At 41.6% G+C, this 25927-nt stretch overlaps 1 protein-coding gene across 1 annotated transcript; it reads right to left on the reverse strand.

The window, feature by feature from the left end:
* Positions 1–4432: 4432 nt before the first annotated feature.
* Positions 4433–25254, reverse strand: LOC109921988 (dipeptidase 1-like). The gene is made up of 5 exons (XM_020522015.2): positions 24522–25254; positions 21359–21443; positions 19733–19808; positions 19514–19649; positions 4433–4781 (listed from the first exon to the last, which is right to left on the reverse strand). The coding sequence occupies exons 1-5, from the start codon at positions 24681–24683 to the stop codon at positions 4587–4589; spliced, it is 654 nt and encodes a 217-aa protein (XP_020377604.1). The 5' UTR covers positions 24684–25254; the 3' UTR covers positions 4433–4586.
* Positions 25255–25927: the final 673 nt, after the last annotated feature.

The following is a 25927-nucleotide window of genomic DNA, read 5'->3' on the forward strand; positions in this document are numbered from 1 at the left end:
ATGCTGCACTATTTTGCATTGGTTTGATTATTGTCTAACAAGCAAATCTCATTATCAATCTTCCTTTACACAAATAATCACACTGAGACAAAAGAGTAGAGATGCAGTTGAACTTAAAGTTGAATCTGTTAACTATTTAACATAACAGTCAACAATGGATAGGGTGAATAGACAAGGACTTTTCCCCAGTGTAGGGGAGTCCAAAACTAGAGGGCATAGGTTTAAAGTGAGAGGGGAAGGATTTAAAAGGGACCTTAGGGATAACCTTTTCATGCAGAGGGCGGTGCGTGTATGGAATGAGCTGCCAGAGGAAGTGGTGGAGGCTGGTACAATTAGAACATTTAAAAGGCACCTGGATGGGTAGGTGAACAGGATGGGTTTAGAGGGATATGGGCCAAATGCTGGCAAATGGGACTAGGTCAGATGGAGATGTCTGGCCAGCATGAATGAGTTTGACTGAAAGGTCTGTTTCCATGCTGTATGTCTCTGACTCTATCTGCAATCCTCTGATGACCATTGTGATACCTCTCTAATACACCAGCCCACTACTTAGGAAGCAAAGACTTTCATTGCAGTGACCACCAGCAACTAGCATTAGAAGGCCTTAGAAGGAACTCTTTGCTCATATGGATCAACCTTCCAACTCAGATTCGACCAGGCTCCATCTCAGTGCCATCCACTTGCTCTCTTAGTGCTTGTTGCTTTACTGCGTGCTCGCAACAACCATGCCTTACCATGCCTGTTAGTATTTAGACACTTCAGCCAGAGAAAAAGACTACAAGAACTGCCATATTGAGGTGACCTTTTGTGTAGACGTGCTGCTTGTCAGTAGGGATCAGTTTGTGGGAAGAACACATCTTGATTGATAGCACACTGAGGCATCATTCTAACGCATACAGCAAATGCCATCTGCCTGCACAGCAAGCATACTGCCAAATGGTCATGTCAAAAACTGGTGGAACTAGTCCTCAATAGAGTTAATGGGAGGTCTCTTGTTGGTCAGGAGATCCTAGCCCTGTCAGGAGTGGGCACAGACTGCACACAGATTAGGTGGGAAGAACCTGGCAACTAGGCAGAGCCCAGTGCTACAAGTGTCTAATGGGAGCCATGGTCCATGCAAGCACTTTCCATTCTCTAGATATGAAATGTTGCTAGAAAGCAGCTGGGGCAATGCTGAGGGTGGGTGGAGTAATGTCATTTCGATGGGCGAAAGTGTAAGATGCAAGTTTGCTGGACACCACGATATTGTAGCAACAAATGTTGCCGGCATGGTGGCCCAGTGGTTAGCACTACTGCCTCACAGAGCCAGGGCCCTGGGTTTGATTCCACCCTCAGGTAACTGTCTGTGGGAGTTTGCACATTCTCCCCATATCTGCATGACTTTCTTCTGGGTGCTCCAGTTTCCTCCCACAGTCTAAAGATGTGCAGGTTAGGTGGATTGGCCATGCTTACTTGTCCCATAGCATCCAGGTTTTTGTAGGCTGGGTGGATTATCCATGGGAAATGCAGGGTTACAGGGATAGGGAAGTGGGGTGAGTCTGGGTAGGATGCTCTTCAGAAGGTCAGTGTGGACTCGATGTGCTGAATGACCTGCTTCCACACTGTAGGGATTCTTTGATTCGAGGGATTCTATGAAATAAATGAAGCAGCCATTTACAAACCCTTGCTAGTATTAAGGTAATTCTCTGAGAAATAAACCAGAGAATGATTGTCCCCTGCTTTGTTGAATTGAAACAGACACAGTATGGTTGCATGTTATTTCTGTCTATAAAGGACAGGGTCCTGGATATTATTATACATAGCTCTCTGTACGTGCAGGTGCACCGCACTGCAAGCCAAACTGACAATCTTAAATTCTTCACACACTCAGGATTATTTAGTTAATGTTGTCCATTGCAGAATCACATCTAACGTTGGACACGGTGTATTAGGTTTTGCAAGTCTGACTGTTTTTGAATAGGGCCTCGTTCCTGACTGAAGGAGCATGTAAACACATTGTGCCTGTTTCAATTCAACAAAATTGGTGACAGTAATTCCTGGTTCATTTCCCAGGGTAATGTTTGAACTAATCAGAGTCAATCTGACTACTTTAAAATGTAAACAAAGCTTGACCGCTAACTGCCAGTCACAATCTAACTGCTGCATTCACTGTAGCAACAGCTCTACCAATAAGAGTCCACTTTCTAACTAATCAATGCTTTCTTTACCGAATTAATGTTGTTTTTCCTGTACATTGATATGCATGGAAATTTTCAAGTGAAAATGGTTTGTAATGAGCTTTTACAAATTTTATAAATGAATGTATTTTGGGAAAACAATATAACTTTCAACTATCACCAGTTGTAGAAACTGCACAACAGTACTCTGATTATCTACCTTACATCTCTGCTTTGTCAAGAAAATGGATGGAAGTTTTAAACAATCTCGTCATTAAGGATGTGGGTGACTTTTGTGAATGTCATGGCCTAACACCTCTTGACCCTGAAAGATGCTTATTGTGTAGGTAGAGTATGGTTAGGTCTAGAGGACCTGAGTGGAACAAAGCTGGTGTCTGCTCTGCTCAGGGCAAACCAATTTCCCAGATATCTCCAAAAAGTGGTACAGCCCACTCATATAGATCTCAAAAGGTTTGAAGACTTATTTCAAGTGGTCGTCGTGGAAGTTCAGGTTGGCTATATGTCAGACATCCTTGAGATACAGAATCTTCCATCTTAGAAATGTACCTCAATGCACCCATTTTACATTCATTAAAAACTTACAATATGGTCCAATTTCTTTCTGTAATCTTTAGAGAATTATTTGTCCATTAATGAAAATATGAGTGGATGGAATACTGTACTATTTGTAGTGCATATCTCAATGGTTTAACAAAAAGTGCTTGGTTTGTATATAAAATTGAGCAGATGGTCATGTTTCTGTTTCTAAAGAACACAACAGCTGTCTGTGGAAATATGACTTCTGTACATGGAAAGTATGTCTAAAGCAATCAGCGATGCAACTATTTAATACCAAATGCCCTTGTTATTTGCACACCAAGAGGTATTGTAGGTACTCTACGCAGCAATATTTTATGCTTACAACTAAAACTGTTGACTTCTTTGAGATTTATGAACACTACAGGATGTGGTTGCTAAGGCTTGAAGCTGGCTGAATAGTGTTCTTATTCAGGGCAACATTAATCACATGCAATATAAGAGACACTTACTTTTCTATAACTTGATTTTCTGCCTTTCATAACCTCAGGACCTCCAAAGGCACCTTACAGCCTGTGAAGTACTTTTGAAGTGTGGTCCCTGTTGTAATGTAGCAAACACGGCAGCCAACCTACACATGGCTCTCTCAAACAGCAAAGTGTTAAATGGCCAGATTATCTGGGTTTTTTTTTTGTGATATTGGCCAGGACAACCGGAATTAGTCCTCTGTTTTTCTTCAAACCAATCCGTGAGATTTCTGCATTTCCCTAAGATGGCAGACTGGACCTCAGTTTGACATCTCATCTGAAAACTGAAACCTCTAACAGTGCAGTTCTCCCTCTATACTACACTGGAGGGTCAACTTAGATTTATATCGCAGTGGGACTCTAACCTGGAGCCTTTTGATTCAGAAGGGTGCTACCATCTGAGCCATATCTTAGACGATTGTGTTATGGATTTTTACTACTTAAAACTAAGAAAGCCACAATCACTAGTGACTATTAGGCTAGAGGCATGTAGCCACTTAAGTGGTACCATATGATGAAATGTGGTGCAATGCATTCCACAATGGTGGTGTACAAAGTCAATGTGTGACTCCCATAATCCCTCTGCCCTCTTGTGAGTTCCTGACTGATGTCACGTATCCATGAGGATATTGCTGAATTCATATTGGGTAATATCCCACAGAAATTGAAAAGCAAAGGATGCTTCCAGCAGACTTGTCAAAGGGGTTGAACTCAGTCATGTACACATTTTCCTTTATGAATTGGTACATGGGCAGGGATACAAAAAACACTGGAAAAGGGGAGGATTTCTTTTCTTAAATAAGAACTGAAATGTTGATTGTTTTGGCACAATAGCTCTGATTGTTTAAAACCTTTGCAGTTTTGTTTTGCAGCATCAGACTAATACATGAGAATAATGAGATGGAATAGAGACAAAAATACCATAAGCAAGAATTGCACGTTCATACTGTGTTCTTGGAATCTTCAGTTAATAAAATGTCCAAAGGCACTTAGTTAGTCATAAGAAATTACAAAACAAAAACAGCACCTAGTCATATGAGGATATGTTATTTCAGATGACCTAATCTTAAAAGAACTTTTTTTTTTGTTTTTTATGATGATGTCTAGTTTGCTCAGCGAAGCAATGTATAAACAAGCTTGTATATATTACCAAAAGTAATTGTGCTCAGTTATTTTCAAACTTTGCATCTCATTCTGTAAATCAGAGATGAATAAATTCAAGTCATCCTTTATTAAGGATTGTAAGTTGATTTATCTCCATCTATTATTCACGCTGCCAAATAACAAGGTTATTACAAGTTTTTAGCCCCAGCTCCATAATTGCTTGGACTCGGTTTGGCTGCGCAATGACCTTGGACTGTATTCACTAACCGATCAAAATGATGAATACGATATAGAGTGTAACTGTATACATAATGTTAAAAGCAGACGGCATTGTTTCACTTAGCGATAGTCCTAAATTTGGGAATGGTTTCTTGAGGTTCAGGCGACAGGCATTGTTAACTTCCTCAAGGGGGATCTCCATTTCACTGGGTGAATTGTTCTTCAGTTCCTCCTTCACCTGTTTGAAACACAGAATTTTGTTAGCTATTTAAACTTTTGTTTTTGATTGCTATCCTTGCAGCTAATTAATTGTTTGTCCACTTGAATTGAACCAATTTTCTAATTGTTAATGGCCACTTCTGGCAACACTGCGGCACCACTACAATGTTAAGCACTTTCACCTCCGAGTCTGTAAAATAAGAGTTTAAATTCAAATCCGAAACCTAAGGGTAAAATACAACATTGGGAAACTGTTATTGCTAAGCATGTCCTTCTTTCAGACAAGATGTTAAAGACCATAAGACATAGGAGCAGAAATTAGGCCATTCGGCCCATCGAGTCTGCTCCGCCATTCAATCATGGCTGATAAATTTCTCAATCCCATTCTCCTGCTTTCTCCTCATAACCCTTGATCCCCTTGATAATCAAGAACCTATCTATCTCAGTCTTAAATGTACTCAATGACCTTCTGTGGCAGTGAATTCCATAGATTCACCGCTCTCTGGCTGAAGTAGTTTCTCCTTATCTCCGTTCTAAAAGGTCTTCCCTTTACTCTGAGTGCCCTCGGGTCCTAGTCTCTCCTACCAATGGAAGCATCTTCCCAACATCCACTCTGTCCAGGCCTTTCAGTATTCTCTAAGTTTCAATTAGATCCCCCCTCATCCGTCTAAACTCCAATGAGTACAGTCCCAGAGTCCTCAAATGTTCCTCATATGTTAAGCTTCCCAATCCTGGGACCATTCTCGTGAACCTCCTCTGAACCCGCTCCAGGACCAGTACATCCTTCCTGAGATATGGGGCCAAAAACTGCTCACAATACTCCAAATGTGGCCTGACCAGAGCCTTATAAAGCCTCAGTAGTATATCCCTGCTTTTATATTCAAGTCCTCTCCATAAATGCCAATATTGCATTTGCCTTCCTGACTACTGACTCAACCTGCAAGTTTACCTTGAGAGAATCCTGGACTAGAACTCTCAAGTCTCTTTGCTCTTCAGAATTCTGAATTTTCTGCTTTATTGATTGAATACAATATCCTATGACACTATTCTAAAAAGAGGTATGGAAGGTTTCTTTGACAACTTTTAGATTTTTTTGATATTAAGTTCAGACATTTTATAACACACCTCTGGAACACATGGATTTCAACCAGAGCTATGGGCACTACCACTATGCCACAAGGGCTCTCTTGGCCAACTTTTATATTCAGCTCATACAACATTACCTTTTGTGCAACTGGCAAATGTATTTGTCCACATTGCAACAGTGACTACATTTTAAAGAAATGCATTAATTGTGAAATACTCTATAAACATGTATTCATCTTTCTTTAAATGTTTCAAGCCACTATCTTACCCATTAAGCATATATGAAAGAAATTAATATTAGTAATTCCTATTGTATTTTAAGTTTTGCAATAATAAAGATGAGGAATAGTGATGCGAAGGAATGAAGCTCATACCTTTTCAGGTGAACAACACAGATTAGGCAAAATACTGTGAAGCTGGAAGTACTTGACAAGACAGGAGCATCTCTGGAGAGGAAAGCAGTTGATGGTCCAGGTTTGTGACTTTTCATCAGATTTGGCACTCTATCAATCCGGATGCTGAATAAAACTCTGTCTATTCTTTCCTCAGATTGAGCTCTACCTTGAGCTTCAGATGAATCCTGCCTTGCAATACTATATATGTCATTTCTACTTTCATGCTAACCATATATTCAGCAGACATTTGATTTTGTTTTAATGGAACGATGTGATAGAAACTGGACCAATGTCCATGCAGCTCATTGAATCCATTAAAAAGCGTTTCAGAAGTTCAGAACTGGATGTGAACATTGCTCTCCAAGCATTGAATTTTTAACCACTGCTTCATCATAAACTACAAATCAAAATTGATTTTTAAAGAAAGAGAATATAGTATAAACTAAATGGATTACAATCAAGAAGCTATTTGATAATCAGATCTGTGTCACCTAATTACTAGGTCAAGTTGCTGATAAATTATTGATACCTACCGAACAGTACAAATTTTCTTTGTGCTTACAGACATTTCAGGTGATTTTTTTTAATATTAATTCCAAAGATTAATTGAGCCTGTCAGACAGATCGAGTTTTTTGAGGATGTAACCAGAAAGATTGGGGGCAGAGTGGTGGATATTGTCTACAATGGACTTTAATAAAGCCTTTGACAAGGTTCTGCATGGTAGTCTGGTTAGCTAAGTTACATCACATGGGATTCAAAGAGAGATGGTCAATTGGATACATTAGTTTGACAGAAGGAGACAGAGGGTAGTGGCGAGGGTTGTTTTTTGGACAGGAGGCCAGTGACCAGCAGTGTTCCACAGGGATCAGTGCTGGGCCCATTGTTGTTTGTCACTTTTATATAAACAATTTGGATGAGAATTTAGGAGGCATGGTTAGTAGGTTTGCGGATGACACCAAAATTGTTGGTATAGGTGACAGTGAAGAAGGTTTTCTAAGATTAAAAAAAGCATCTTGAACATTTGGGTCAATGGGCTGAGGAATGGCAGATGGAGTTTAATTTGGATAACTGTGAGATATTGCATTTTGGTAAAACAAAAAAGGCAGGACTTATAAAATTAAAGGTAATGCCTTGGGTAGTGTTATCAAACAGAATGACCTAGGAGTTCAGGTACATAGGTCTTTGAAAGTTGCGACACAGGTAGAGTGATCAAGCTTGCCTTCATTGCTAAGACCATTGAGTATAGGAGTTGGGACACCATGTTGTGGTTATACAGGATGTTAGTGAGGCTATTTTTGGCATAAAGTTCTGGTCTCCCTGCTATAGCAAGGATGTTATTAAATTGGAGATGGTTCAGAAGCGGTTTACCAGGATGTTGTTGGGGCTGGAGGGTTTGAGTTGTAAGGAGGAACTGGATAGGCTGGAACTTTTTCAGTGGAGCTGTAGGAGGTTGAGGGGTAGCCTTATGGAGGTTTATAATATGAAGGGCATAGAAAAGATGAATAGTAAAGGTCTTTTCTCTCGGGTGGGGGAGTTCAAAACGAAGGGGCATATTTTTAAGATGAGAGAAGAAAGATTTAAAAAGGGACCTGAGGAGCAATTTTCTCACATAGTGGGTGGATCATATGTGGAAGTGATAGATGGAGGTACAATTGTAACATTTAAAAGACATTTCGACAGGTACATGAATAGGTTTAAAGAGGTATGAGTAAAATGTAGGCAAGTGTGACTAGTTTGGGAAACTTGGTCAGTGTGGAGGAGTTGGACTGAAAGATTTGTTTCCATGCTGTCTATGACCTAAAGTGATATATAAATAGGACTTTCACAAGCACAATATAACTCTCATTCTTTCGCTGTTTAGATTGTCTTGATTTTTCGGAATTACAGTCTCATTGTATTCTGAACAATGAGGCTGTAATTTGGAAAAATCCAACCTCAATCCAAAACCCGATACAAACATATCCTGATGGGTTTAGATTAATAGGGGCATCAAAGTGGACACAGAGCTGTTGTGACAGCTAAATGCGCTGCTTCTGTGCTATGTATTCCATCATTCAGTGTAGAGTGTAGTTTCCTGTTAGTTTTGAGCACAGTTGCACAGATTCATTCAAAGAATGTTCTGTGTCCCAAAACATACCATTTCCTGGTTTAAGAATGTCAGGCATGAGTGGAACAACAGGAGGCAGAAAAAGCTTCCAGCTACTCATTTACTGTAACAGTTATGGTTCCAGAAGATCATCCTCATCATCGGTGGTCCCTCACAGACTAGGATGACTCACTTCCACTCTCAGGGTGAGTCGGTAGGTGGCTGTACAGACCGATGTGGCTACCACAGGCTCTGTTACACTGGGGGCAGGTGATGGTCACGGGAAGGGGTGGGTGGGCCATTGGTATGGCAGCGCACATGTTTCACTGTTTTCACCTGGCTTCAGCTCTTTCCTGACAGCAAGTATTGAGGTGCTCAAGGCCCTTCCAGATGCTCTTCCTCCCCTTTGGACAGTCTTGGTCCAGTGATTCCCAGGTGTCTGTGGGAATGCCACACTTCGCCAGTGAGCCCTTGAGGGTATCCCTTCCTCTGTCCATCTGGGACTTGCCTGCCATTTCAAAGCTGAGAGTACAGCACCTGCTCGGGGAGTCTCATGTCAGTCTGATGTTGTTGTTCTCGAACACCCTTTTCCTCAGGTGGCTGAAGGCTGCACTAGCACCCTGGAGGTGGTACTGGATCTCTTCATCGAAATCTGCTTTGGTCAACAGGACACTCCTGAGGTATTGGATATGCCGAACATTCTCTAAGGTCTCCCCATGGACTTTGCTGATTGGAATTTTGCTTCGTAATGCCAGACCAATTGGTGGAGGACCTTTGTCTTGAGGATGTTCAGTGAAGCATTATGGAACGTACTTTTCCTGCTTCTTTGACTGTGCTCACACAGTCTCCATAAAAGGTGCTGACGATGATCCAGAGTTCATTCTCGGAGTTTGCAAGTATGCCAGCATCATCCACATACTGCAGCTCAATGACACTGGTCGGGGTGGCTTGAGGGTGGTGGGGGTTGAATAATTTTCCACTGGTTCTGTAGGTTAGCTCCACTCCAGCAGGGCGCATTGCAGTGTGGTTGGTCAAGAACAGTGTTGGGGCAATGACACAGCCCTGCCTGACACCAGCACAATTGGGGAATGGGTCGGTGATGGAGCCATTTGTCATTACCACAACTTCCATGTCGTCGTGGAGCAGGCAAAGTATGTTCCATAATGCTTCCCAATTAACGGTGTCAAAGGTCATGGTAAGGTGGAAGAAGGCTGTGTAAAGGGGGTAGGTTCTTTTCTCTGCATTTCTCCTACAACTGTCACATGGTGAACATCATGTCCGTTGTGCCCTTCTGTGGCTGCACGCCCACACTTTGACTCCAGGAGGAGTTCCTCAGCCACAGGGAGGAGATAGTTGAGGAGGAGCTTGGTGGTGACTTTTCGACATCAGGGAGATTCCGCTGTAGTTACCGCAGTTGGACTCGTTCCTTTCTTTGAAAATGCTCACGACCGTGGCATCTCGGAGCTCTCCCGGGATGCTGTCCTCCTTCCAGATAAGGCCAATAAGGCTGTGTAGCTGCAGGAGGAGCTCTTTTCTTCTGCTCTTCAGTGCGTTCAGCGGGGCTACTGTCTGCTCCAGCAGCCTTGTTGTTCTTCAGCTGGATGGCCTTGTCTACTTTGTGCAAGGCTGGAGTGTGCTGTGCAATGTAGTCAAGGACGCTCAGATCAACATCAGAGCCCTGGTTGAGGAGGTCTTGTTTAATGGCTTATTTGTCTCTGATAAGAGTGACTCCAACCTTGGCCAGCAGCGGTGTGGGTTTTGAGTGTTTAGCCTGTGGTCTTGACAGCATGGAAGAAACCCTGCACATCACGGCTAATGGCCATTTGTTGGGCCTCCAGTGATTTCTCCACCTACCACTTGTTCTTTATGTTGTGGGTTTGTTGTTGGACCTCAGCCTTCAGTCGCCTGCAGGCCTGCCTTTTCCAAGTGCGGTTGCTGTTTTATGCTCAGAAATGCCATGCACTTCCAGCTTATCAGTTCTTGGATCTCCTGATCATTCTGGTCAAACTGGTCATGGTGTTTCCTGGTTAAGCAATTGACCACGTTTTTGCAGGCACTGATGACGGCAGCCTTGAGGTCGGACCACAGACTGTTGGGATCCTGCAACTCGGTGTTGCCAAGGGTCGCTGGGGTTGTGGAGCGGAGCTGGTTGAATAAGACTGTCTTTTCTTGGTCTTTGAGTGCCTCAGTGATGAACCTCTTGTGGCACTGCTTCTGTCGTCTCCCCTGCGGCAGGGCTATAATTAAATTGATTCTGGCTCCAATTAGGCGACGGTCCATCCAGCAGTCATCAGATCCTGTCATGGTGTGGGTGATTGTAACGTCTTCCTGATCTCTCGCTCTGTCGATGACATAGTTGAGGAGGTTCTGGTGTTTGGGGTACGGGGTGCTGCCGCATTGACCTGTATTTGTCCCTTTGGTGGAACAGTGTGGTGGTGATGAGAAAGTTGTGTTCATGGCATTTGGTGAGAAGAACGGTGCCATTGGAGTTTTGCTTCCCAACTCCTCTTTCCCGCTTGCATCATTCCAGACGTCTGCACTTTTGCACTATCTTCTAGAAGATACAGATCGGCAGAAGTGCATGTCAACTGCAGGAAATGTTAACTGCTACCATCTTCTGAAATTTTCAAATTTCAAAGCAACACTTCCACTTTCTTTCAAAATACATTAATTATCAAAAATATTATTTTGTAAATTTCAATTATGTCGCTAATGTGTTTCAGCTAAAAGAAACTACATGCATAACCATTCATATGCTACATTTTAAAATGAATTAATGGTATACTGACACTGACCATAGTAAAATGTTTATGATTAAAATGTTAAACCAGCCCACTCTAGTCTGTGTGAGTTCAATTTTTTTAACTATTGAATTGCAATACTGATTTTGCATTTGTTTCACAACAACCCCTCCAGACCAATACCAGCAATCAACCAGTTATCTCAGGATTTCAACCTCTTGTGAATTGGATCACATTGTTGAATAAATCCCCCAGTAAGTCAGTGGTTTGCGTCACTGGAGCTGTGCTAAAATATGGGTTCACACCGACCAGTTACTGCTAAATGAATTTCCGATTTCAAGCCACACCGCCTTTTTTTAGGATGGTGGTCAAATCGAAAAAGGGGGATGGAAGGCAAAGTCACCCCCACTCTAAGTCTTCAGTGTCAATCAGATGTTGTCCTTGGTCAAAGAATGTTCTGTATTTTACGGTTCTGCTAAAGTGGGGATTTGTTTATTTTTGTCATTCTGTGGTACTTACAATTTGAACTAAATTATCTCTCAGACTCAAACATCCACTACTTGTTAACTAAATTAAGTTGCTAAAGTATAACCACACAGAAGTTACTGATCGGGAGTCAGAGAGTCCACAAAAGTAGCAAACAAAGCCAATCGCAGGATTCTCTGCATGTTATGATGGAAAAAGTAACACAGGAACAGGATTAGACTCATTAACCCCCAGAAGTATTCCCCATTCCATGAGATTATGTCTTGTTGCGTCAACCACCCTCCAACCAAGATTCTATTTTCTGTGGTATTATCCTGATCCTTTCTTAACAATCCTATTATCATCCCACACTTCCTCCTTTTATTAATGTGCCTGCAAAATATTTTGCTATTTTCTTATCTGTTGCTTAATCATTTAATTTCAGAGTTCGTATTTTCCTTCATAATTGTTTTGTTAGCTTTGTTCCTAAACTTTTCACATTCTCTTTGATTGCACATTCTTTTTCTGCCTATGTATTTAATATATGCCTTTTTCCTTGTACTCTATTGTGTTTTCTTTCTTTATCATCCCTGGAGTGTTGTTACCTTTTAGACTTTTCTCCGAATTGTGTTAATATATTTTTCCTGCACATCGAACACAGTTTTATATGTTTTCCATTGTTGCTCTACGTCATTGTTTGCCAATATAATTGCCCATTTTATTTTCCCAACTATTACATTCATGTGACAAAAGCAGTTTTACACATATCTATTCCTCAGGTTTTTATTAGACTTGCATCCTTTCCTGTTATTGTCTTAAAGTGCTATTTCGTACGAGTTTTAAAAGTGTCTCCTACTTTTATTTCTCTTATCTGCTCTGGGTTGTCCCTATTACTAGATCTAATAGCAAAATTTCTTTTGATGGCGTTTTTACATCTGGGGCAAAAACAGAGCCACATTCACACGGAAGGAACTCCATTTCCTTCTCTCCTCCTTCTCCTCCTTTACCTACTTCCTCTGTTCAATTGTTATTGAAATAGTTAAAATCCCCCAGAAGAATGATTCTATGCTTCTTACTCAATCCTTAATTTGAAAGCAAATTTCCTCCCCTCAAGGGCTTTAATGAAGCAGATAACTTTTTATAACAGTCTGGCATTGTGATAGCCTCAGGTCTTACAACAAAGCAGAAAAATGTTTTATACAAATATTTTCACAAGTCTTGGCCTTTCAATTTTATAGCCAGTCCTAAACCTGGGCTTGGTTTAACCTCCCATCTAAAAATGACACCTCTGACAGTACAGCATTCCTTTAATATTGCAGTAAGTACTAATCCATATCATCTACATTTTCTCCTTTAGCCATATGCACCTTAGTACTAAATACTTCGAATAGTGCACTTTGAATTTGCATAGAATATACATCATGGAAACATGCTAATTGGACGAATAAATTTAAGCTGGTGTTTGTACTTCACAAAAGTAACCTTCTATATCTATTTGCACCATCTCACTCTTTCACCATATCTTTCTATTCCCATCTCTCTCAGGAAATGCTGTAGGTTTCATTTGAAGCATATAACAAACCTTCTCATTTTACTGAGATAACACAGTGTGGAGCTGGAGGAACACAGCAGGCCAGGCAGCATCAAAAGAGCAGGAAAGCTGACGTTTTGGGTCGGGACCCTTCGGAAATCCACTCCTCCCACCTCACTGACCAATCCCCACTTCTCCCTACCTGCACTCACCTATCACCACCCTACCTACCTTCCCAGGCCCCACTCCTCCTCTCTATTTGTTTCTGAGCTCCCTTCCCCCTTCCCCATTTCTGAAGAAGGGTCCCGACCCGAAACGTCAACTTTCCTGCTCCTCTGATGCTGCCTGGCCCGTTATGTCCCTCCAGCTCCACACTGTGTTATCTCTGACTCCAGCATCAGCAGTTCTTACTATCCCTTCTCATTTTACTGCTAGATTTATTCATAATTATCTAGCTATTACCCACACTCTTATTATAATTCCTCCAATACCAGTTGCTAAGACACTTATATTTAAATAGTTCTCAACTGTCTTGAGTCAGGAGAATCTTATAGAGTCAAAGTATGATACAGTATGGAAACAGACCCTTTGTTTGACTCATCCACGCCGACCAGATATCCTACATAAATCTAGTCCCATTTGCCAGCATTTGGCCCATATTCCTCTAAATCCTTCCTATTCATATACCCATCCAGATATCTTTTAAATGTTGTAATTGTACCAGACTCCACAACTTCATCTGGCAGCTCATTCCATACACGCACCAGCCTCTGCATGAAATAATTGCCCCTAAGGTCCCTTTTAAATCTTTCCCTTCTCACCTTAAACCCTCTAGTTTTTGACTCCCCTACCTTGAGGAAAAGATCTTGACTCTTCACCCTATCCATGCCCCTCATGATTTTATGAACTTCTTTAAAAGTCAGCCTTCAGCCTCCGATGCTCCAGGAAAAGTAACCCCAGCCCATTCACCCTCTCCCTATAGCTCAAACCCTCTGACCCTGGCAACATCCTTGGTAATCTTTTCTGAACCCTTTCAAGTTTCACAACTTCTTTCCCATGGCAGGGAGACCAGAATATTGAACCACTTTATTTTTATTTTGGTCAAAGGGGAACACTTGGCTTAAACCCACATTTATTTGGTGTCATCCTTGTAAGAGCTAAGGATTAGGATTGAATCCTGATGCTCTGCTATTTCCCCTAGAATGTTACTAGTTACCAGTTAAAGCAGTGGCTTTACTGTATTGTTCAATCCATTGTACTCTAGATTCCAATGTTGAACAGATCATATTTAAAATATCTTTGGACAGAAAGCCTGCTGACTGTAACATAGTCTGATTATTTAATCTGGTAAGGCAGTAGAGACAGTCAGAAGATTACTGTTTGGGAATGTGAACAAGAAGACGCACAGAACAATAAATGACACTGTAATACATTCACATAACTACAGCTATTTGAAATAATAAAAAATATATATTTGTCATTTAAAGTAACTACATTCACAGCATTCAGCAATGTTGTTATCTGTGCTGCTTCCTAACTGGTATGGTGTGAGGATGGATCTTACCATTTTTTTTCCCCCTTATTCTAAACCTGCCCCACTACAGCACTACTGACACAGCATTACTGACACTTTTGACATGTTGCCTGGAAAACTTCCAGAGGCCCGTACCTAAACAATTCACCTGAGTGCATATTTTTCATGTTTTAACCTTGAATATTTGCCAATTATTCAGCTAAGGCAATTTTAATGTCAGCCAGCTCTGCCCACTCATAATGGTCAAAAATGTGGTCCTTCCATTAGAAATAGCTGGATAATATTTAGAAGCAGGAATGCTGGCTAACCTTATAACTCAGTGTCAAAATATATGGTCACAGTGCACAATTACCTTGAATAACAAAGTGCAGATCTGAAATTAATCAAGATATATTTTGTTTCATCCTTATCTTCAACTGCCCACTGCCTTAACCAACTAAGCTATTACAGGAACTTGGTGAAAGTATACATTAATACAACTTAAGAGAGTGTTTAGCAAACTACAGCAGCAATAATTGTCCTGTTTACACCAGCTTATGTGATGTTTTATACTCTGTGCAGCCTTTTTATTTCTGTTAATTAAATTGTCAACCTCTTCCTTGTAATTGGGAAATGGTTTATAATAGTGATCTACTGGGACCAATTAGCTTTGACTTCTTATCTCCATTAGTAATGAACAAATGTCATTGTCACATATGATCATTAATCAAACTTGTGCATTTGGTAACAGTCACTGGTATCTATGCTGTTCAGCTGATATAACTTGTTCAAGTGTCAGGAGATGGAGTTCAACCTTTTAAATGTTTCACACAGCTTTTCAAGTGCAGATTTCCATTAAAGGCTATGAAATCTGAGAATGGGGAAGAGTTATTTTATAATGATAACATCATTAACAGGGGAAGGGAGAGGGTTCTGGCTGAAGATATAAATGATCAAACTGGATTCCATCAGCATTGCGTATAGCTCAAAAAAGCTAACTTTTTTAAATTTGCAAGTAGCTCTGAGGGTAAGCCTGTGTGCTGAAGGTGGGAAGAAGACATATAACCCATTTATATAAATATATATATGTATATATATGTTTACTCAACTAATAATTCCATGAATGAATTGAAAACTTCTTTACCCAGAGAATACTTAGAATGTGGAACTCAGTATCACAAAGTTTAGTTGAACTGAATAGCATAGACATATTCAAGGGGAAGTTAAAAATGTGCAGGATGCAGTCACAGGTTATAGATCTGTAGAATGCCTACAGTGTGGAAACAAGCCATTCAGCCCAACAAGTACCCCCCAGCCTATCCCTGTAACCCTACATTTCCCATGACTAATCCACTTAACCTGCACATCCCTGAACACTATGGGCAATTTAGCATGGCCAGTCCATCTAGCCTGCGCATCATTGGACTATGGGAGTAGAATTGAACCCTGGTCCCTAGTGCTGTGAGGCATCAGTGCTAACCACTGAGCCACCAAGCCGTTATGCTGATAGAGTCAGGCGAAGAGGGATGGGAGAGAGCTCATGTGCAACATTTTTTTTGATGGTGAGTTGCCTTCTTGAACTGTTGCAGACCCATGAGCAGTAGGTAGACCAACAATGCCCTTAGGGAGGAAATTCCAGGATTTTGACCCAGCAACAGTAAAAGGAACAGCAATACATTTCCAAGTCAGAATGGTAAGTGGCTTGGAAAGGAACTTAGTCTGCTGCACCTGACCTTCTAGCTCGAAGTGGTCTTGAGTGTTGTTGGAGCTTACCATCCAAGCAATTGGGGAGCATCCCATCACACTCCTGCAGATGGTTGACAGGCTTTGGGGAGTTAGGAGATGAGTTACTTGCTGCAGTATTACTAGCCTCTGACTTGCTTTTGTAGCCACTGTGTTTCGTGTGGCAAGTCTAGTGGAGTTTCTGGTTGATGGTAGCTCCAAGGATGTTGATAGGAGGGATTCAGTGATGGTAAAACCAATGAATATCAAAGTGTGGTTGTTAGATTGTCTCTTATTGGAGATAGTCAATGTCTGGCATTTGTGTGGAGCGAATGTTACTTGCCACTTGTCAGCCCAAGCCTGCATATTATTCAGATCTAGTTGCATCTTGAGGGGCATGGATAGGGTGAATAGCCAAGGTCTTTTCCCCCTGGTAGGGGACGTCAAAACTAGAGGGCATAGGTTTAAGGTGAGAGGGAAAGATTTAAAAGGAACCTAAGGAGCAACTTTTTCACACAGAGGGTGGTGCGTGTATGGAATGAGCTGCCAGAGGAAGCGGTGGAAGCTGGTGCAATTACAACATTAAAAGGCATCTGGATGAATATATGAACAGTAAGGGTTTAAAGAAATTTAGGCCAAATACTAGCAAATAGGACCATATTAATTTAGGATATCTGGTTGGCATGGACAAGTTGAACTGAAGGTCTGTTTCCATGCTGTACGTCTCTATGACTCAGTTGCAAATGGTGCTGAACATTGTGCAATCATTGGTGAACAAAGCAGCTGAAGATGGTTGAGCCTAGGACACTAGCCTGAGGAACTCCTGCAGAGATGTCCTGCAGCTGAGATGACTGACCACAGCCATTTTTCTATGTGCCAGGTATGATTCCAACCAGCAGAGAGTTTTCTCCCTGATACCCATTGATTCCAGTTTTGCTTGGGGTCCTTGATGCCACATTTGGTCAAATGCGGCCTTATTGTCAATGACTGTCACTCTCACCTCACCTCTGGAGTTCAGCTCTTTTGTCTATGTTTAAACCAAGGCTGTAATGATGTCAGGAGCTGAGTGGCCCTGGCAGAACCCAAACTGGGCATCACTGAGCAGGTTATTGCTGAGCAGGTGCTGCTTGATAGCACTGTTGATGATGACACCTTCCATCACTTTACTGATGATTGAGAGCAGACTGATGGGGCAGAAATTGGCCAGGTTAGATTTATCCCGCTTTTTGTGCATACCTAGATGATTCTCTAGATTGTTTCTTTAGGGGAGTGGCAAATTCTGGCACACAAGTCTTCGGTACTATTGCCGGAATGTTGTCAGGGCCTGTAGCCTTTGCAGTATCCGATGTCTCCAACTGTTTCTTGATATCACAAGGAGTGAATTGAATTGGCTGAAAACTGGCATCTGTGATGCTGGGGACAACTGGAGGGGGCCGAGATGGATCTTCTGGCTGAAGGTTGCTGCAAAAGCTTCAGGCTTATTTTTTGCACTGATGTGCTGGGCTCTTCCATCATTGAGGATGGGGATATTTGTGGAGCCTCCTCCTCCTCCAATGAAATGTTTAATTGTCCACCACCATTCACGACTGGATGTGGCAGTACTCCAGAGCTTAGATCTAATCCGTTGGCTGTGGGATTGCTTAGCTTTGTCTATAATTTGCTGCTTATGCTGTTTGGCTTGCATGTAGTCCTGTTTAGTAGCTTCACCAGGATGACACCCCATTTTTACACATGCCTGGTGCTGCTCCTGGGATGCCCTCCTGCACTCACCATTGAACCAGGGTTGATCCCCTGGCTCAATGGTAATGGTTGAGTGGGGGATGTGCCGGGCCGTGAGGTTACAGATTGTGCTGGAGTACAATTCTGCTGCTGTTGACGGCCCACAGTGCATCACAGATGCCCAGTCTTGACTTGCTAGATCTGTTTGAAGTCTGTCCCATTTAGCATGGTGATAATGCTACATAATACGATGGAGAGAATTCCAACGTGAAGATGAGACTTCATCTCTACAGGACTGTGCAGTGGTCACTCTTATAGATACTGTCATGGACAGATGCATCTGCAGCCAGCAGATTGGTAAGGGCTTGGACCAGTTGAACCAATGGTCTGTCTATGTACAGTAAATTCTCAGTAACGTTTTGTAGCATTGCTTCACTAACATATTAGAGAGAAAAAAATAAAATGTTCAAGTGTTGATGATGCAATATTTATTTTCAAAGAGGAAATATCCAGGATTGTTTCCCACTTTGACAAGAAAAGGTTTCAATTTTGATTTTATTTAGTGCTACTTCCAGAGATTTGGAATTTACAATGAACATAAGGCTTTGATTTAAAAGGAAAGTGTTTTCATTAACTTTATTTAAAACTACTCCCAAGTTGTCACTTGGAAATTCATTATTTATCTTCAATTTCTTTCTCCCAATAGCACCACACAAAATCTATTTTATCGGGGAAAGGAGTGTCAAATCAAGTTTCTTTATAATTTTTTAAAACTGCTCAGTAGCAAAGAGAATATTATGCTCATTTTTATTGAACAGAAAATAATTCCAGCCAGAGCTGTGTTTAAAATTTAAAACAGCCTTTGAAATGCTTCCCACCCATCCTTCCAATGAAAATATTTCCAGTGGATCTGGACATATGTCCCTTCTGCTATACTTCTTGATCTTAAGTAGTTGAAACTCAGACATAGTGTTGTTCATTTTAATTGGGTCTTACTGGAGAATGTTGCAGGTATTTACAGGTTAATAGATGCTTATCCAGATAAGAGAGAAAAAAGACTGTGTCGATTGAAAGTGTTGTTGTATTTCTATCCTATTATTTTTGTAATTTTCTTTTAGTAACAATTGCTTGTTATGTCTCACAGCCAGACAAGAGACTGCCACTAAGTCATTGAAAATACTACCTTGTGCTGAGCACTTGTTGACATTGCCTCACCCTTCGACTTTTCCTTCACTCTTCAATATTGCTGAGACTGCGGGTTGAGTCCTACCACTCAAGGTAGTTATGTTGTATACAACTGCACATTTCCACATTCACTGCAATGATGTATGAGGTTTGGAAGAAGGAAGGATATGTTTTCATTGTTGAAGTTTGCTCCTAATGCTGGTTTCTTCTGACAATTTTGATTCTCAGCAGAAGTCTTATTATTTAACTAACACAAACAGTGACAAGGTAATCCAGCCCTCCAACCTCTCATAGTAAGCCTTCTTACCTTTTCTACTCTGTGGAAAACCCGCAGAAAGTTGTATCGAAGAACAGCTTTTAATTCAGTTTTTGTCCACTTGCGTCTCAATAATTCCTCAATGAGGGCAGGATATTTGGACACATCTTCTAGACCCTGTGGGAACCTGCAACCCACCATAATTGTCAGGCGATATTAGGCAACATATCAAAAGAAGAAGTAACTGTTGGATTACAATTGAATACAAACCCAGTGACCCCATCGTAGTCTCCACCAATTCCAACTGACTCGTATCCAGCAATCTTTTTGATGTAGTCAAAATGATCTGTAAGAAAAGGCACAAATTGTAACATCAAGTGTGACATGACGGTTCAATATTCCAACTGTATCCTCAGTAAGGTTCAAAATTCAAAATGTTAACACAAAGAAATCAAAAGCAAGTACATTTGTTTTTAACAAAATGCATACTGATTTTTGCTATCATTGAGGATAAAAATTCAGATTTTTAATTTGCTTGTAACAACTTACGGCTCTTACAGACCCAGCTCTTACAGAGTTTACAGGACAGCCAGAAACTATTCAGCCCATTGCACCGGAGTCATTTCTAACTCTTCAAACCAGTTAAACCACTTCCCCAATACAACACTTGTGTGTTCTTTCTTTCCAAATTCAGATCTTGTTCTCTTTATTAAGACAGGGACTATGATGTCAGATACTGTGACGTGGAATTGAGGTTGATTTACAGCTCAGTGGGGACAGAAACTCTGCACTTGCTCCACTCTCCTCTACCCTTAATACAGCAACACAGCTATGTGGAGGTGGTCCCAGCCATTCATTATAATCCATTATTAATCAGTCTCAGTATTTTACCTGCAGGTCTAATCAGGAGCAGGGAACAGAAATCTCAGGCCCCAATCAAAACAGGAATTCCCTAGAACCTCCAACCCTGGTTATTGGATCTTGATGTAGCCCCCTTTTCCCAGGCCTTGGCCTGAGGTATATCGACCTCTCTCTTTGAGGGTGGATTAGATTGCTAGCTGTTTATGGCCAGCATGAACATGGTGAATCAAATGTCCTCTTTGTGTATCCTGAAATTTTTAAGTTTCTATGTAATCTGCACTGATTAGCATAATGCTTAGTTTTTCAATTCATCCTATACCAATCCCTCAAATATGATTTTCTACCTGATCAGGGACTTAAGTTCATAGAACCACAGAATCAATACTACTGTTGTGACTGCAATAATGCTCCGAATGAGCAAATCACTTTGTGTCATTCTGCCTGAAGCCGAAATCATTCTTCCATTTTCTAATTACTAGTTCCCTGAAAGAATGCTTCACATGAACTTAACCCTACCACAATTTCAGCCAATGTATTGCAGGCTTTAACCACTCACTGACCGAAAAAGCTTTTCATCATGTCCCTTTTGCTTCTTCGACCAATTAGTTTAGGTGTGTGCTGTCTTGTTCTCAATCTTTTCCTGAATAAAAACCCTTTCTTCCCTATCTGTTCTGTGCAGATTGCTGACTCCCTATGCATATTTCACTCCATTAAAGAAAAACTACTTAACAACAAGTAAATGATGGAGGCTATGTTCCACATTTTACAGGATGTGACCTTTCGTTTTAATCTCAAGATATTTAACTAAATTTAAAGCATAGCTTTTCTTCACATCTTCTTAGTATCCCGTGAGTTCTTCCACCCTGAAACATTTGTGAGCAAGTGCATAAGTGATTTATTTCATTCAAAGGGACAATTTTATAACTTGACTGCAAATATTGGAATATCAAAGACTGTATACCTTTTAAAAGGGCTTTGGGGCAGAATAGCATAACACCATTGCTTTATCTCAGTACAACTGTTCAAATCAATTACCTGCAACTCTAGAAATATTGGAATGCTTCTGACAGGCCACAAAACCAGAGTAGAAGTTCACCATTACTAAGCCTTTGTTCTCTTTCTGAAAAACATGTCGCAAAGAAAATCACAACTGATCTGAACTCATAATTCCTTATTTAATTCTCATTTTTAAAGTTGTGGGTATTTTTGACATAATCTTCATATTTCCTGGATTCTCTAGTTGAGAGATTAGGATGGCTGGGACAACGTTTCCAATGTTTCTTCATTTGTTGTGAACATCGGCTGCCTCCCATTTCACATCTTCCTTCTGATAAGACAACTGAGAACAGGAACTCTCTGTGTGGGGATGTGACCACTGCAGCAGCATGTTGGCATAGCAATGATGCACCGAACAATCACTGCAGTGCAGAAGAAATACATCAGGATGATTCCAGGGATTAAGAATGTTAACTACAAAGTTTTATTAGGAAAGCTGAGGTTTTTCTCAATGAAGCAGAGGAAGTTGGGGGAACGGGGAACAGGGGAGGGGGGGGTGTGGTGGGGGTGGTGAGTGCTTTAATTGATGTGTACAAATTTATGACAGTTTTAGATAAATTAGACAAAACGCTGTTCTCTGTAGCCCATGATACAGTAACCTGTAGACATAGCTTAAGATTTTGGGCAAGAGATACAGAAAAGAGCTTTTTTTCACACGGTAAGCGATAGTGATCTGGGATTTTGCTTATGAGGGTGGTGGGAGCAGAGCGATTAATAATTTCAAAAGAAAATTAGATGGGCATTTCAGCAAACTGACCTTGCAGGGCTAAGGGCATCAAGAGGGGGAATGGAATTAACTCGGTTGCTTGACAGTGGTATGAACTCAAAAGGCTGAACTGCCTCCTGCTGTTATGAGCATGAATCTAACCATGTACACAATCTGTAACCTCACAATCCATCATACCATCCATTCTACCATTACCACCAAGCCAGGAGACCATCCCTGGTTCAATGAGAGTGCAGGAAGGCATGTCTGAAGTAGCACCAGGCATATGTCAATCAAAATATGGTGTCAACTTGGTGAAGCTACAACACAGGACTGCTTGCATGCGAGAACAATGGAAGCACCATGTGACAGACAGAGGTAAGCAATCCCACAACGTAGTGATCAAATTTAAATTCTCCTGTCATGAATAGCGGTGAACAAGTAGACAACTAACCAGAGCAGGAGGCTCCCCAAATATCCCCATCCTACATGAGCGGGGAGAACCCAGCTCATCAGTGCAACAGGATAAGGCTGAAGCTTTTACAACAATCTTCAGCCAAGTATCTCAGCCTCCTCTGAGGTCCCCAGCATCACAGATGTCAGGCTTCAGCCAATTTGACTCACTCCACGTGATATCCAGAGGTGGCTGGAGGCACTGGATACTGCAAAGACTATGACCCTGACTTCATTTCAGCAATAGAGCTGCAGGCTTGTGCTCTAGCAATAGCCATGTCCTGAGCCATGCTATTCCAGCATAGCTATAGTATTGGCTTTTAACTGGCATTGTGGAAAATTCCTCAAGAATGCTTATTGGGCAAATCCAAACCAGCTAATCACCACACTGTCAGTCTACTCTTGATCATCAGCAAAGTAATACAAGGTGTCACCAGTGCTATTAAATGGTATCTGCTCAGCAATAACTTGCTCAGTGATGGCCAGTTTGTATTCCACCAGGGTCACCCAGCTCCTGATCTCAATATAGACTTGTTTCAAACATTGACAAAACAGCTGAATTCCAGAAAGGAGGTGAGAGTGACAGCCCTTGACATCAAGGCTGCAGTCAACTGAGTGTGGCATCAAGCAAAATTGGATCAATGGGATCCAGGAGGTAAACTCTCTGCTGGTTGAAGTCATACGTGGCACATAGGAAGATGGTTTTGGCTATTGGAAGTCAATCATCTGACGTCCAGGATATCTTTGCAGGAGTTCCTCAGGGTAGTGTCCTAGGCCCATCCATCTTCAGCTATTTCATCAACGACCTTTTCATCATCATAAGGTCAGGAGTGGTCACAATTCACAACTCCTCAGATATTGAAGCAACCAATGTCCAAATGCAGCAAGACGTGGACAACATCCAGGCTGGGACTAATAAGTAACAAGTAACATTTGCATCACACAAGTACCAGGCAGTGACCATCTCAAACAATAAAAAAGTTAATCATCTCCCCTTGATGCTCAATAGTGTTACCATCACTGAATCCCCCACTATCAACATCTCAGGGATTGCCATTGATCAGAACCTGAACTGGAGCACCCATATAAATTCTGTAGCTACAGGAGCACTTAATGTATGCTGTGAGTAACTCACCTCCTGTCTCCCCTGCCTGTCCAGCAACTTCAGAAGTCTACTTTCCACTTGCCTGGATGAATGCACAACACCCTCCAGGACAAAGCAGCCCGCCATCCAGCACTTTCAACATTCACACCCTTCACCACAGTGACAATGGTGAGTACCATTTACAAAATGCACTGTACCAACTCAGAGAGGCTCCTTCGTAGACACTTTCCAAACCTGCAACCTCTACTGCCTGGAAGGACAGAGGCAACAGATGCATTGAAACACCACCATCTGCGGTTTTCCCTCCAAGCACATGGTATCCTATCTTGGAACTATCGCAGCTTTCCTTCACTGTCACTAGGTCAAAATCTCAGAATCCCTCCCTAACAGCACTGTGGGTGTTCCTACCACCCTGAGGGACTGCAGTAGTCCAAGATGACGGCTCACCACAATCTAACTAGGGATAGACAATACATTCTAGCCTAGCTGCATCATTCACATACCATGAATAAATAAAAGTAAAACCACCCAACACTGACATATCACATTTTACAAAATCTGTATTATAACAGCTTTGTTCTCATAGGCAAGCCAGAACAAATGAGCTGCCATAAGATGCAAAGTTTAGTGGTGTGAACAGGTTGCACTCATAGTGAAGGTATTGTGGCCGAACAGAAGAAATTCAGGAAGCATTTCCACTCGATGTATTACCAGGTTTTACAGTGGTACCTGCTGGGCCACGCTGTGGTAATTTCTCCTCTGTAAGTGTAAATCACTGATCCTGGAATAACATGATAACATCAGTAACTTGTAAATTGTGTTCTCTGAACAATTATTAAAGAGAAAAGTCATCATAAAATTGAGTTTAAATTGCTTACAATCATCTTGAGAAGTTCATCTGGAACATTCCTGTAATGTTGGCAGATAGCATAAGCAGACGAGTGACTGAAGATAACTGGTGCCATGGAGATTTTAAGGACCATTTCTGCTGTGTCACTGGAAGTGTGTGACAGATCTATTATCATTCCCAATCGATTCATCTCCTTCACAACCTCCTAAAATTTGATATTAAAGTTACACAGTTTATTGTTGTCAGTCTCCTTCAGCACTCACATGAAATTCTGCAGACTTTCTTCTTTCATGCTCATCAGAGTGCGTGTCAGAGCTAGGAATTGAAACACTTTGCATTTTAGGCATTAAGCATTCCCAGATCAAGTAAATCCAAGGCAGGTATGACACACCTCCTCCCCAGCCTCAAATAGCCATCCTTCCAATGTGACAGTTTTCTCATTGCCCCATTCATGCTCCTTAAGCTTGAGTAAAGTTGCCAAGTATCATTGGTGGCTCATTCCCAGTCAGAACTAGACTGATACATCCAAGACTTGTTGCACTTAGAACACTTCCAGTCACCAGACAGGGGATGCATCAATTCCAGCAGCGTGCTGAAACTCTTGGAGGTGGAAACGTCTAATTGTCCCAGGTGGGTAGAAAAGATGCCAGGGTACTAGTTTGAAAAGGGACAGAGGGCTTTTCTTACAGTTCTGAGCAATAGTTTCCCTCAAACAATACATAAATAACAGATGAACTGGCCATTATCACAGTTACTTGTAGTAGCTCGCTGTGTAAAAACGATCCACTGTGCACTACAACAGTGACTCACTAAGACCTGAGAGACGGGGTAAACAAGGTGCAAGCTTGCACCCCTCCATGTTCCAAGGGGGCCCGAGCTTACTACCAAATCAACAGCAACCAGGGACAAAGTAGCCTGTCAAATGGGCTGGTCTACCCACCAGACTGGCTGCTTTGGACATTGCCAGTGGCTGGGTAAGACACACCAAGTTCCCCGGTCCTCCCTTTCTCACTGGGCTCACCAGAGGAGGGGAGTTCTGTTTGGCGGCCATTGGTGGTGAGTTTTATTGTTGCTGAGAGGATGGATATGCAGAGCTGGAGCACAAGATAGGCAAGGCACCTGCATCTTTGTTCATAGAATTGTGACCACGACCTTTACGAAGCAGCAAGGGAATGTAATTGTGCTGAGACATCATAGGGCTTTACTTCTAAACATTGCCAGTAAGCTGGGTTATCAAGTGATTGTACAATTGAGTGGTTCAGTGACATGGCATTCTGAGGGTGTACCTCTATAGTGGGTGCATTTTTGTACCTCTAAGCGTTTCCGAACCCCTGACAACCACATTACATATAAAGGTGTACAAGTTGATTGGTGATTTATTTTCCCCAAGGGATTGCCATTTGAATTCCCTGTTTTAGTCTTTTTGTGTTCGAA

The sequence above is a fragment of the Rhincodon typus genome, unplaced genomic scaffold (genome assembly GCF_021869965.1).
Source record: "Rhincodon typus isolate 14 unplaced genomic scaffold, sRhiTyp1.1 hic_rhity00001373, whole genome shotgun sequence".
Lineage (NCBI taxonomy): Eukaryota > Metazoa > Chordata > Chondrichthyes > Orectolobiformes > Rhincodontidae > Rhincodon > Rhincodon typus.

Excerpts from the sequence above, each read along its gene's own strand:
- LOC109921988 (XM_020522015.2), bottom strand. The coding sequence starts at position 24,683 with ATGAATCGATTGGGAATGATAATAGATCTGTCACACACTTCCAGTGAC. Across the intron at positions 21,444-24,521 it reads ATGAACTTCTCAAGATGATT|AAAGAGAACAAAGGCTTAGT; the intron begins GTAAGCAATTTA and ends CATGTTTTTCAG. Across the intron at positions 19,809-21,358 it reads CAATATTTCTAGAGTTGCAG|ATCATTTTGACTACATCAAA; the intron begins GTAATTGATTTG and ends CTTTTCTTACAG.